The 14,475-nt window shown below is 42.9% G+C and overlaps 1 protein-coding gene across 1 annotated transcript in view; it reads right to left on the reverse strand.

Annotated features, from left to right (window-relative positions):
* Window positions 1-437: 437 nt before the first annotated feature.
* The window catches only part of AAGAB (alpha and gamma adaptin binding protein), a 41,630-nt gene continuing 27,592 nt past the window's right edge, over window positions 438-14,475 (reverse strand). The window contains exons 6-10 of the mRNA XM_075006536.1: window positions 7,486-7,568; window positions 6,473-6,563; window positions 4,801-4,905; window positions 3,465-3,514; window positions 438-2,970 (exon numbers count right to left, since the gene is read on the reverse strand). Of these exons, the coding sequence (XP_074862637.1) occupies window positions 2,893-2,970; window positions 3,465-3,514; window positions 4,801-4,905; window positions 6,473-6,563; window positions 7,486-7,568 (407 nt within the window). The 3' untranslated portion in view covers window positions 438-2,892. The remainder of the gene's footprint in view (window positions 2,971-3,464; window positions 3,515-4,800; window positions 4,906-6,472; window positions 6,564-7,485; window positions 7,569-14,475) is intronic.

The raw sequence follows: 14,475 nt of genomic DNA on the forward strand, positions 1-14,475 counted from the left end.
AAGTCTGTAACACTGGAGTCCAAATAATTTATACTTGACACTTTAACTGCAGCTTCAGCTCTTTTCTTTGGAGATACTGGGTTGAATGATCCCAAAATATTTTACTATTTCTGGGCAAAACCCAGCAGCTATTTCACAGTACGCAGCAACACTGCACAACTGCTTCATGTCCCAGTTCAGCAAGGTACTTCAGCATGTACCTGACTTCAAGCAGGTGAGTAGTCCCTCTAAGGTTAAGTGTTTGAATACGGTATTGCATTGGGGTTTAAGTCCAATTTAAATTGCAAATGGAATTTTTGGTAGTCAGCATCATTACTTTCAGCAAGCTACAAAGACACCCAATTGAAAGGAAGCTTACCTATTGCGAGATGTCATATTGCAACTCAAACTTAAAATTGATAACTATTCCCAAACTGATACATGTATTTAAATGGCATTTTAATCAGTTTCCATGTTTACAATGCTAGTCTACAAATTTACAAAAAAAAAACCTAAAAGGATACAGCAGCTTTTCATTTTGCTTTTCCACAAACACTTGCTTTTATTTATTTCTGAAACCTACTATCATGGCAAGAAATTCTGCAGCCAAAAACCCAGAACAAAACCACCACACAAGTTTTTAATCTCAAACTACAATGGGATAATCTAAGAAACTAACTTATTTACATCCTGTTTTTCTAGACACAACCACCCCTTTGATTTTTTTTGTTTAAAGTGCTTCAACTGGTAGCAAACAAGTTTACAGCACTAAGCTGTTCCCTTGCCCTCTGTGACATGCTAATGTTGGGGCACGTGTAAGCAGCAGTGGGAACAAATGGCACTTGCAGTGGCTAGCCCACCAGTCCCAATGGAAGCACCTGTTATGCTCCTTTTCCCTGTACTATGCTGGCCAATTGCTCCTGTTCTAGCCTACTGGCACTTACCTGGTAAAGTGCTGCTCATCCTTGATTATCTCCTTTTCCCTCCCCGTATCACCCCTCAAATCTCCCCCCTTGTTAGGTTAGGCTGGGTTGGTGTCAGGCCCTTTGAAATCACCGTGCTCCATGACAGCTACCTTGCTCCTCCACCCCTCTTGACTGGTGGCCCTGGTCTGTGCACCCATTTCCTGCCTTCCTTGGGCGCACACCGCTTACTGGTATGTGTCACTTCAGCTGCCAACACTTCTAAAAAGGTCAGTGATGATCTTACATCTGGCAGTAGTTTAAAATGTATAATGTAAATCTGCTTTATAGAGCATTCACGTACACTTTGCTTCTCAGGGCACTGAAATGTCTTTCTGCTCTTGTGCCATGTGCCTCCCCACCAGATGACTGAATATTTAGCCAGGGGTAAGAACTCTGCCTTCCAGGAAGCAAGGAGGCATGCAATATAACTCCATGATCTCTTCCTCAAAACTCTCTGTGCTTGGCAAAGCAGACAGAACAGGCTGAGATGGGCAAGAACAGAATAAGAAAGCTGCTGCAGAGAGCTGTTTCAAAGCCATTCAGTTCGGTTTCCAACATTGTTGACTGGGAGGATGGCTCTGAAGAAAGCATAGCACCTTCCTGCACCCTCTTCTGTTTGCAGGGATGGGTCTCATCCCTGAGGACTTTTGTTTCACTCCTGCCTGTGTGTGTCTGAGACCTTCCCATGGTTACTGCAAAGTCAGTCCACGGAGAAATGCACAGCTGACTAGACACAGAGGCAGTGCATGGTCTCTCCATACAAAGCAACTACCATTCAAGGAAGCTGATTTCACTATAGGTTGCAAGTCCTGAAAAAGTTGAGCCTGAACTGTCATCAAAGCAGCATTAGCAAGAGAGGCTTTCCCATGGAATGATGTTTTAAGGTAGGTCCCATCTCCTTTCACTGAATTGGCTCTCTGAGGATTGGTTATGTTTGAGAAAAGACGACGAAACTGATAACTGGCTTTTCCTTCACCTTCTCACACCATAACCCCCACCTTCTTCCTTTCAGGTTTTTTTGTCTTTCTAGTGATTATTCTGTGGTGCCTGGTATACTCCTACTCTGAATATATAGTCAATCAATCTTTGCCTCTTAGTGTGCAGGTAAGAGAATGAGAGAGACTCCCTGCAGACTGAGCTGCTTTGAGGAGAAGAGGAGTCCTACACCTGCACACATTGCAAATTGACTATACATTTTTGCAGCTGAGGCCAGCGCAAAGCAAGATTTCCTCCCACTTGCTAGTGGCTCTAATACCTTCTAGCTTCCAGACTAAATACAAGTGCCTAAGGCTGTACGTATGTCACGTAACCATTTAGCGTTCTGAGGTGACTGCTTTTACTAGGCATTTAGGATAAAATTCACCAGCACTAGGCCTGTGCCCTTTCCTAGAGACTGTGTTTAATATTGATGGCAATCTGTGAACAGGACTAATCTTGCAGCCTTACCCCATCATCTCTCAATGGAGTGCAAGTCAGCAGTCTTCTGTTCGTGGCTCTAACAGGTTCTGGTCCCTTTAAACCAGTAAATTTAGTTTTAAAGCTACATAAAAGCCTTAAACCAATCCAGGCCTGAAATCTTGAGTTTAGTTTCGAGTACTGATTTAATAATCCTATGGGGTGGAAAAGGACAGGGTGAACTTGTTTTTTCAAAATCTCAAAGGAAACAAAGTTACTTGGCGGGGGGGAACCTGGTCTGCTATGTATGGTAAAGATGGTGCATGCTGCCTTAAAAGTATAACCAGACACAGAACATAGGCAGGGGAACCAACACAATCTAATGTACTTCCATGTCCTATGGAATGTGTTACTCTCAATGATAGGGAAAATCACTTAAAATTTCTAAGCAAACAAAGTAAGGGCAGCTTCAGCAAAAAATGAGAGGTTCATAAGAATTGGCCCACACTTTCAGGCTATCACATCAGCTCTACTACAAACAGCTACAGAGAACTTAATTTTCTTCATCTGAGGAGAGGCCTTCAATCTCGTCTCTGTCTCCTCCAATTGCCATCCAGAATGCTTTCGCCACCTGTCGATCAAAGGCAGCAAAAGAAGCTCAAGACACTTGAAGTTTGTGCCCCATGCTGATAATGTAATAAGCAGGACTTACATACATTTGCAACAGCTACACTCACTTCTAGCTGAAATGGTATTTTTTTCCCTAGAGCTAAAATGGATGTGATGACTTAGAGGGTTTAGAATCTCTGTAAAACAAATCTGTTGGTGAAATCTGTTATTAAGGCCTAAGCTAATTTCCACCCAAGGCAATGAGACTCTTCCATTGATTTCAATGGGAGCTGATTCAAGCCTTCAGCTGTTCCCCTGCATTATTTCTAAAGTTTGCACAACTGAAACCCTCCCTCAACTTAAATTGCAGTTTGTTGTTGTTTGGAAGATACTCCATACGTATGTACTGCAGTAGTCATTCCTCGCTTAAAGTCCTGAGGAGCAGCTGCTATACAAAGAGGAACTCAGATTTGGAATTACATTTTTGGAGATTTAAAATCTTGTTTCAGACCTCACCTTCTCTGCATGTAGTTTTCTCTGTTCATGGGGCAATGTTGCTGCTTTGTCTGTAGGGGAGAAAAAAAGTTTAATATTAGTCTCCCTCAAGGATTAGCAGACTTACTCATCAGAGAGAGAGCTGGCTTACTGCAATGTGCAGAGGACTGGACAACTATTGTTGAACTACTGGACAATCATGGGAAAGTAGAGTGGAGACACCAGAATTTTCACAACTTGCCCACAACGGGAGTTCAGTAGGTTTTAAGTATTTTTGGCTTCACCTCCCAAACTCTTCTAAAGTCTCCTTAGACCTCAAGAGTAGCATGCATGAACGTCTCGATTTTTTTCTGGGTTTATAGACCATTGTGGACTACATAAGATCAAGATAGAATAGAGCTAGTTCAGAATGTTGGTGAGCTTCTTTGGTGGGACCTACAGAAAAATAAAGCACTATTTACTTACAATGATGAGTTTTACTGCCTGAGGACTATTGCTTTCAGGATCAATACTAGTTAATGTGCAAGGGGAAGTACAAAACATAAGTGTTCTACAAGATTTCAGCTATTAAGAACAGCGGTGGGCAAAATCACACTTGGGGGGCTAGACCTGGTCTGCCAAGCATTGCTCTCTGGTTTGTACAGCTGATTAGCACAGCGTACATATTTATAGCCAGCAGCATGTGTTCAGCTGCTCCTCCCTGCACCTGGTTCCATCTGCAGCTGAGCTGCTCCTAGGAAGATTCTTTCAGCTATGCAGAGGGTAAAGAGTTGGGGAGAGGGTAATGCTAAAGTCAGGGTGTTCCCCTGCCTCTCTACTCATCTTTGTAGAGCAGGGATCAGGGAGAGGGAGACACAGCTGAGCTGCTCCAGCCCAAAGCATGGAGAGTTGGGACTGCAGAGCAGGGGATGCAGGGAGACACAATAGGACAGATTTCCTTTCAAGAGACTGATGGTGGCTTCTCTCAGAAACTTACCCAGCAGCAGCCAGCGCACACAGTGTCGCAGTCACACATACACACAGTCACCGTCACATACACATTGCAGCACACACTCCATCTGTGTTACAAAGTCCGTCTCTGTGTTTCTTTCACACACACAGTCTGTCTGTCTGTCTCTCTCTCTCTCTCTGTAGATCCCAACCCCACCCTTTCTGCCTGAGGCTCAAACCCTTCCTGGGGGCCCACACCTGGCCTGAGCCCAGTACCAAAATTCATGTAGCGACCCCTCTGCAAAATTATTGCCCACTCCTACATTAGAAGACTGATGTCCAGATGGACACAGTGAAGTTCCCAGGTCTGCTAACTGGCTTTTGGAATATTAACTGATGGTGCGCTCATCATTTACAGGTACCATACCTTTCATTTCTTTCAGCTTTGAAAACAGTCTTTCAAAATTCTCCAGATCACCTTCTCCTGTGGTAAGACTGGCTAGCTCTCGAATATCCATATCTATCATGGGATCTGAAACAAGCATATTAAAGCTGATCTAAGCAAGACTGTTCTTGCTGGCTAGCACATTAGCTTGATGATAAATTCCTGGATATTAAAAAGAATACATGGAGCACTAGTGAAAGTCTCCTGGCTCCCTTTGCAACGTGATGGATAAAAGGTTTATAACTTCCATTCCATAATTACTGTTACTCAGGTTGGACATGACACACTTTGCAGGGTGTTTTGGACTTCATCAGATTTGAAAAACATGGTTTAAAATTGCTATAAACATGTCAAAACTTAAGAGTTTTTCTCACTAGTCTTAACATGATCTGCCTGAGAAACGGCTGGGGGGCATGAAACTGACGTGCTCACTTAGTTTGTGCTCAAGCATCACCATCAATCCCCAAATGACATGGATTAGGACAGAGCCTGTTAGGTACTAAATACCAGGCTGTTTAGAAGTTCTCATACTTATCCCCCTGTCCCTAATGCATCCCAGATCATAGCCCAACAAATGAAATCCTATACATCGGAAGCTAGGGACTTCCCTTACATTTATACTCTCAATAGTGTGAGCAGAGAACAATGCAAAGGTAAATCTTAACCTCAAAATGTATTTTTAACTTTGTTTCCCTAATATAAATAACAGAACTAAGTCTGTTACCGCTTTCCATCAGGAGCACAGAAGTCCATGGAGCTGTCTGTAATGACCCGTGTCCCAAAAGCTCAAACACCAGAAGGCAAATAAGAATTTGTTGTTTTAAAAGTGCTTGTGTGGTTTGTTTTGTTTTGGCTTTTTTTTGGGTGGGGGCGGGTGTCTGATTTGTAATCTTTGAATGCTTTGAGCTGGCAATATTGTGAGTGGAACCTCTGTCTTAAACTTGGGGGAATCATTCTGTGGCAGGTGTGGGCCTTGGTTTCTCAAAAAGAGGTATGATTTGGATGAAAGGGTTAGTTGGGTTTCTGGGGACTTTGGCAATGCCAACCCCAGTTATGCCGTTATCTTTGGGGAGCATGGGGGATGGAAGGGTGGCCAGGAACCATTAGCTTTGTCACTCTCCAGTGTAGGGATGCACACGTCCGCATGTGCATCTTGTTCATCCCATCGACCTTCGTTGTAATAAGGAATGCATACAAATGCTAAACCTGAGCTCCTGACAGCAGTGAAGGCTAAGACGATGTGGAAAAAGTCAAGACCTAGATTTGGGTACTGTCTCTTTAAAGGGGGATTCTGCCACAAGCTGGAAACGAGGGAAAATTGCTTATCTGTAATTCTAATTCACTGAAGAGGGTTTCTTTTTGTTCTTACTCAGTTCCCACTCTTGGTCTTTAAAGTCTTGAGAGCAGGCATCCAGTCACCAGGGTATTTTTAGAGCAGTGCTATTATACAGTTCCTAACTGGCAACTTTTCCGATACTGGTTACTCTACAGGCCAGAGGGCTGAGCCACAAATCATCCCGTTGTAATGAGTAATGGCTCTCTTCCCACACAGTTTTCTTTGGGAATGTTCCTGTTTCATACACACCGTGTTTGTTTCAACCTCACCCTGCAAGGCTCACAAGAATGTTGTTTACTAAGCAAAGGAAGAACTTACCTACAATGCTGTCGATCTGCAAGTTGTCTGTGCTGGCTGCATCTCCTCTGTCTAAATGAGATTCTCTTCTGTCCACTGCTGGTGGATGGGGCTGTTGGGGAAACTACCAGTTACTACTATCACTAGGAAGAAGCAGCAATCTCTAGTCCAGTTCAAACATTCAGGAAACCAAAAGGAGTTCAAAAAGTCAGACGTTTAGAACAGTCAATTTTTAGAAAAATGATTGTTGGTCTTGATCATATTTGAACACGCTATCTCAGCTGAAAGACTTGAAGCCACAGATCAGATGCAGCTGCGGTGTAGCATCACACAGAATTTGGCTGTTTTGTGTGTCTTTCGCTGAAAGCGTAGCCTTCTCAAGGCAGCGTTTCACACTTTTTTTAAAATGCATGCTTTACAGGACAAGAGCCCTTATCTTGTCTGTCTTTATTGATCTACCATGCTGCACAGAACTGTGAATGTATGCGCTGCTACCATGGAAAAATTTTCCAGAGCTACCCTAGTCCTGCAGACAAATTACTTAGGGCTTTTGAAAAATAACCTCTCAAACCGCAGCGCCGATCTGGCATGAACAGCTCTCAGCCATTAATGAAAAATCTCCAGCATCTTGACTGGAGCTTTGTATAACTTTTCCTTGGCTTCAGTCTGCTGTCTGAGGGAAGGCATTTACACAACTGTGAGAGAGCCGATCAACACCCACACTGAAAGCTCAACCAAGCTTCACCAGGGTGAGTTCACGAGCTCCAAGGAACTGCGCTGACAGCTCTGCAGTTACCAAGGGCATTCATCTTAAAAGTATTCTTGAGACTAATGCAGGCTGCAAGTCTTCAGACCATTCAACATGCATGTGGGGTATTTCCTTTAACCCTGCATTTAGAAAGGACATGAAGCTTCCCCTGTGGAAGAGGAACATGAAGGTGGAAAGCCAAGGGTGTAACCACACTGTGACAGGATGGAGGGAAAGCAGTGAGAAAAAACACGTGATAAAGTGAGAAGTAAGAATTACTGTTTACTTTTGTCTCTTGGTTCTCTTCTGACCCAATGCTGCAGTTTGCACCCGCTAGCGTACTGAGAAGGCCAAAGGCCTGATTCCTGTCTGAAGAAAAATACCTGTTAACTTAATAATAAAGGCAACACTGTGCCCAAAGAGCTACAATTCACCAGATTGGATGGGGTCTGTTATAGGGAAGAGCAGTATATGAATCTCATAAACCTATGCCAGTACAGCTAAAATATATCAAACAAATACCTACACTATACTGGTGTAAGAAGGTCAGTGCCTAACCCAACTATCTCCCTGAGCCCGCCAAGACTTATACACATGCTTAACTTGATGCCAGTACTTGCAGTACTGGGTCCTTAAACACTGACACAGTAGCATCATTGTTAAGATTAGGGCCATAGACTGTAAGCGGTATTAAAAAGCAAGCATGTGATTGGATATTACAAGTCCTGGTCTCTAAATACTTAATGCTGATTGGAGCTTGGATTCCATCAGCTGCTCCTTCATCTCCCTCCCTTCCCCACAGTCCAACAAACTTGGTTTTATTTTTAAGACACAGCAGGAGAGTACACCAGTGGTTAATAAGGATGGTAGAGTTTGTTTTGTATGCTGGAGTCAGCATCAGTGGATGTGAATGTTTGTTAAACGGCAAAGGAAATGCAGAAAAAGCCTTTGTATAAACAAAGTTCTATCCTCTAAATCTGTAACACTTCAATGTCTTGAACAATAGTTTAAATAATTAATGCAGGATTAATGTAAGCATCTACCAGGCACAGTACGGTGTTTATTCAAACTGCATGTTTGGACACTGCATTTTTATGAACGTACTGTGCATTTAGAAAATACTTTTAAAAATTCCAAGACAAACATGAAGCCAAAACTAATTCCTTTCCCCCTCATCTGTGATAGTTAGTACAAGGGGTTTTAAAACTGCAAAGTATGACTAAGCAGAGACAAACCTAATAAAGCAACATTTAATGTTATGACAAATGTTTTTCAGGGCTGGTACTGACATGTAAGTGTTTTACAACTGTTCGTATGCTGGATAAAATGGATGTGAGGACTTTCTCCAAGTATTTTTTTTTTTTTTTTAATAAAAGGATTTAGTCAACTGAAAAGTTAGAACATTAACATACTTTGCTTATACTGTGGAACACAGATTTCACGTCAGAGGAAAGAAAATGATTTAAAAAAATCTGTTCTACATCGACATTGCACTAATGACAACTTCAGACTGCATGATATAATTTTTACACATTCCAATTCAACTTGTAGTTTAAACAAGATTTCCTCCCCCCCCCCACCCCAAAAGCCATCCATTATCTGGAAAATGTGGAAAAATCACTCAAATAATTGCAGAGACCACCTTTTCTGTTTAATAAAGTTAGTCAGAGTACTCAGGGTTAGTCCATGGGGGGGTTTTTTTTTTTTTTTTTTTTTTTCAAATCAGCTTTAGCCTTTTACGAACCATTTGTTTAAATTGGCTCTGGTGTATGCAGTTTTATTGATGAAATGGGTTACTTGCCAGAGGCCTGGGGAAGTGACTCAGTCTGATGGAGGGCAGGTCTACACGTGGGGAGAAAGCTGACTTAAGATACAGAACTCCAGCTATTTGAATAGCATAGCTGGAGTCGACATACCAAAAGCTGAATTTCTGCAGGATCCCCACAGCAGGAGGTCAATGGGAGAAACTCTCCTGTTGACTTACCTTACTCCTGGGGACCCTGTGGAGTACCGGGATTGATGGGAGAATGAGCAGCTATTGATTTAGTGTATCCCTCCTACACCCACTAAATCAATTGCTGAGTGATCAATCCATAGAGCATCACTCTCCAGTTAAGTGTAGACAAGCCATAAGTCTCCTTAAAGCCTTCAGCAAAAAGAAGCATGAAAGCATCTGACCTACACCTACTAAATTAGTATGAGATGGAAGTGCTAATATATTGGAAGCGGAACCCTCAACCCAACATAGAATAGTTTTTAAAAACTTTTTATCGGCTGCGTAAAGCTATTTTTAGGAAAAGTGGTAAAAAATAAAGATTATTAGCCATTGCGAGTCATCTGAAAGTACATTAGATGTTATAGTCCAGCCAGACCAGAAAGAATATTCCTGCCTGTTCAGAGGTATGCATGATAGAATGTAACAGTGGAGGTTTTATTGGTGTCTCATTTCTATGCTTAGGGTTTGCATTGTACAGGGACATTTATTCCAGGTTTGCACCCTCCCGCATAGGTGCTTAGAACCCGGCATATTGGTTTGAAAGCACTGCTCTGTACAGTAACAATCTGGAAGAAAAGTATCAGATAGACATGTTAGTCTGTATCTTCGAGAACAACATGAAGTCCGGTGGCACCTTATAGACTAAGATACTTTGGAGCATCAGCTTTCATGGGCAAAGACCTACTTAATCAGATGCATGAGTAGAGGGTGGGGGTTCAGAGGAGTATTTGAAGAGTGGGGTCCCAGTAAAAGGGAGGGCCAAGGTCTATTCGGTCAGGGTGGAAATGACCCATTATCAGTAGTATACATCGAGAGGAGAAAAAACAAGTCAGATCAGTCAGGGGGGATGTGGCCCATTGTCAGATTCGAATGTGGAGGTGTGAACTTCCAGCGCAGAGAAACCGCTTTTGTAAGGGGCCAGCCACTCCCAGTATCTGGTTAATCATTGGTTGATGGAGAAAGGCACTCTTTCTCTGCCTCTCTAACTAGGCAGATACTGGCCTTGAAGTTCAGTAACACCTTTGAGAAGTCTTCTTACAAACTCATTCTTTTCGATGTCCAACTTTTATCTTATCATCCAGGTGCAGTGCAGAAACGGTGACGCATTAGACAGTGTTCTTCCTATGAGCCAGGGCTAGCGTTCTCTATTAGTTGAGCACTTGGGCAGCTCCCCAGATGATTAGCAAAGCACCCACAGTGGGCAGCATGTGCGTCTACTGGTGGTGCACATATGCACATGCCTTGGTGCACAGAACAAAATTGATTCTGCCCATGGATGGAAAAAATTAGAGGGAACCCTGGCCAGGAGCCAAAAATTAGCTAAATCCCTTCTGCAGAAATAACCAGTGTAGTTTATGGTTCCATTTGGTTAGCAGCAGCAGCTTCTTTACAGCTTCATAAATGACAAAATAAAAAGAAAAGTTGGCAACAGCTGTGAAGTACAAGCTGGCTGTATTCACTATGTTGTTTTTAGCACCACACTTGCTTATTTAGTATCCAAGGTACGTTTACTACACGAGCATCTATCGAAACAGATTTCCCCTGCCCACATACGCAGCCGTTGTGACTACTTCCAGCTGAAAATGCATTAACAAACTACCTCACTGGCATTGTGCCCATTAAGCTGGCTCTACAACTGCAGTGTGAACACACTACGCTGTTGAAATGCTTTTTAACAGCCTTCACCACCACTTCAGGATGTATAATTTGTCCGCAAAATTGTCCAGTAGGAGGTTTAGAATAGGTAATATTTAGCCTGGGATCAGAGTGGTGGTCTGACAGTCCTTATCTTGTGAAAGACAGCTAACAATGCCTCCTTCCTTTGTTCCATTTGAAGTTGGCACTCTATTTGCTCAAACAATAAGGCTTGCATACCTCCCTACATCAGGCAGAGAAAGGGTTAACTGCCAGCAAAAAGGCAGAAAGCTAGTTATCCCCACCCCAGAGAACCTGCTCAGCCTCCATCTGGGCTCCCTGGAGCAAATATTTAAGCAGGCCAGGAAGTCAGCTGGAGGAGTCTTCCAAATGGAAGCAGCAAGTACCCTGTTCCTCTTCCAAGAGGGAGGCAGTTACTTCCTCAGCACCATCCTGAACATCAAAGAATAGAGACACTTTGTTTACAGCCAAGAACTGTGTTTGCCTTGCCTAATCCACAGAGGTGAAAGAGCCATCTGACTCCCAAGACCAAACATAGCTAAGGATCTGCTTTATCCCTGCCAGAAGATGGACCTCATTGCACAGACTCTCAGCGAAGGCTATTTATTTCCCTTTCTTTCTGTATTGCAAGCCGAAAGCAGGGCATCACGGACACAAGTCGCAGCTGCAAGGCACGAAATAGGTATTTCTGTTCCATAAAGCCGAGTGGTTCTATTTCAGCCATGTTATCCTGAAGTGCTCATTTTGCTCAACCCTCTCACTAGCTAAGAGCTGTACTTATTTCTGAGGGACGTGTGGAAGAGTCATGAATTGTTCTTAATGCAGATGGAGAAAAGAAGGCCCAAGCAGGCTCTGACAGTCACAAATGACTACAGAAAATATTCTGACATTAGCGAAATGAAAGCATATATACGTTCCGAGAGTTAACTTTCTAATATACTTGTTCCTTGCAACAGACTTTGAATGGCTTTATAGTCTCCCAATTATTTAAAATGCATTTCTTACAAATAAAAAAAGCTGCACCTTCTGACTTAAGTAAGGCAACTACATTAAATAAGAATTAGTAATGTAGCTCTGCTAACTTCTCAGCTAGGAGTGGCTCTGTTAGAAGAAATCCTTGGTATTACGCAATCATCTTACTTCCTGTAAAAACCCCCACGGAACAAGGGCAAGAAGCTAAGCCAGCGGCCAGCGACTGGTGGTGAGAAAGTCCAAATGTAGTTCATTTCCTGACATGCTTGTAATGTGCATCAATGCGACATGGGTATTGCATAGTGGAAATTTCAAATCTGGCTTCTCAAGAAGTCTGACCTTTACAAAATACACTAGTGATGTATGGGAACTTCCCCTCCATGTAGAATTCAGCATATGACTGAGTCCTGCTCTTTGGTAACATAACACCTGTCAAATGCAGGACGTAAAACTAGGAAACAAGCTGTCAAAATAAGTCTGTCTTCCATGCTAATGAAATTATTTATACCACCTGAGGATGGACATTGGTTTTACTGCGCTCCCAGCTCTATGAAGTTGGAATTTTTTTCTGACATAATACAACAGTCACCAGGTTAATTTAAAACAAATTTCCAAATTAGTACCACGTCATCTTCTACTGGAAGAACATGACCATCAGGTAATTTTGGTTATAGGAACTAGCAAAGACTTAAAGACCTTTTAATGCTCAGTCACTGTGCCAGGGAAGGAGCAGGGGAGAGAATGAACTCAAGATGTGGGGATATATATGCCAGAGCAGAGATGACTTGAAAAACAGAAGATAACATGATTAATGTTTTTTGACAAAGGGAAAGATGTCTTTCATTGAACATTTTCCTAATAGGATGCTCCGATTTAGGTAGTAGTTGTGTTTTATATAAGCACAGAGGAGGTCATAAAGGGGAAGGGTGATATTTTGTGTGATAGCAAATGGAAAGGCAAGCGTTTCATGAGAATTCATCTGCCTATGTTTTTTCCAGAGAGCCTAACCTCTTAGTTGTCCTTGCATGGGATATTTGTTTGAAAAGACACCTATACTGATACTACAAAAATTGAACATGCTAAGCCGGCACCATCCCTTCTCTCAATGAGCCCGAGCCCAAGTGGGTATTTCCACAATCTGACAGTCTCCACCTGCTGGACTTTTCGATATTTCCTCCTATTTTCAGGAACAACCATGTAACCACAAAAGGACGCAGAAGCTGCCACTGCTCCCGAAGGGGAGGGGCTCTATACATTTTCAGATTCAAGTCATCTTGTGCTGAAGAGTGAATAGCAGTAGTAGGCTACCTTAATGTCCACTACAGCCTTCTGGAATACAAGGTACATGATGGAATGTGTCTGGGTAACGGTTTACCAGCAGTTGAGACAGTACAAGTTGAACCTCTCTAATCCAGAACTCTCATCTGGCAACATTCACAATCTAGCAAGATTTTGGTTACCTGGCTGACCACTTATGGGTGTAGCATAATGTTTGTTTACAGCCACCAGTTCTGGATCTGTTCTCTATTTTTTAGCCGTAATTGCCACCTAAATGTTTAAGAGCCCAGTAAGCAGTGGAAGTGTAGGTAATGGGCTACACAATATTGACCACTGATGGTCTGGCAAATTCTCTCACCTGGCACCGGTCACGTCCCGAGGGTGCCAGACGAGAGAGGTTCAACCTGTAGAATGTTTACTTCCATGAAATCACACACATGGCATAAATTCCTCAGCAAACCAACTCTCTTCATTCAAACCTACTGCAGTCACTATTTTAAAAATTAAAATCAATTGATCCGTTATGCAGTGTGAGGCAACATAAAAATTTGGTAGGGAAGTGCACTCAGCCACAGGCAGCTTCATTAGAAGTTTTAGAGTCCGAACTGAACTGGGGCAGGCTGCCTCACTACCAGACCTTTGGTTAAATGAGTTTTAATTTCATTTGACCCTGAAGTAGTTCTTCCCAAAGACAGACAAGGGATGTTTGAATACAAGCAGGCCTGAGTAGAGAAGGAAAGCTGGAAGATGCTGAAATGGGATTTAAGACACAGATAACCTCCGAATGTACCTTAGGGCAAGATACTCTTATGAAACTGCTGGACAGCCAGACCTCAACAAGCACTCAAGACCAGCGCTGTTTTTAAAGAGCATTTAGCAAGGGCTGATCTGGTACTTGCCCTTTTAAGAGGCTAGTGAACTTAGACTCTAGCTCAGGGGTCTGCAACTGTAATAGTGAGAAGAGCCATTTTTTCAAATCAAGTTACAAAATCAATCCTTCAGCAGCTGCAATGCATGTGAATGAGACAGTCCTAAAAAATTAACTTCAACCCATGCCTTTTTTGACTCCTATTTTAACAACAGTGGGCAGACAGTTGTACCAGTTAAAGTTAAGTTACTCCCCATCCCCAGGCTTTAACCCACCCCACAACCCCAGGATGAACCCCCCTGAACCCAACCTCCTCCCCTTGCCCCCGAGGCTTAACCTCCCTGAGCCCCAGCCTCCCTCCTACCACCTGCAGGCTTAACTCTCAGCTCTGCAGAGGCCACAGCCACTGCCTCCAGCTGCTGGTCCCCGCCATCTTCTCCTTCTCCACATGGTTGTGCAGCTCCAGCAAGGGCAGGCTCGGCTGCCCTCCCCCCAGCTCTCACAGG

The sequence above is a fragment of the Carettochelys insculpta genome, chromosome 12 (assembly GCF_033958435.1).
Source record: "Carettochelys insculpta isolate YL-2023 chromosome 12, ASM3395843v1, whole genome shotgun sequence".
Taxonomy (NCBI): domain Eukaryota; kingdom Metazoa; phylum Chordata; order Testudines; family Carettochelyidae; genus Carettochelys; species Carettochelys insculpta.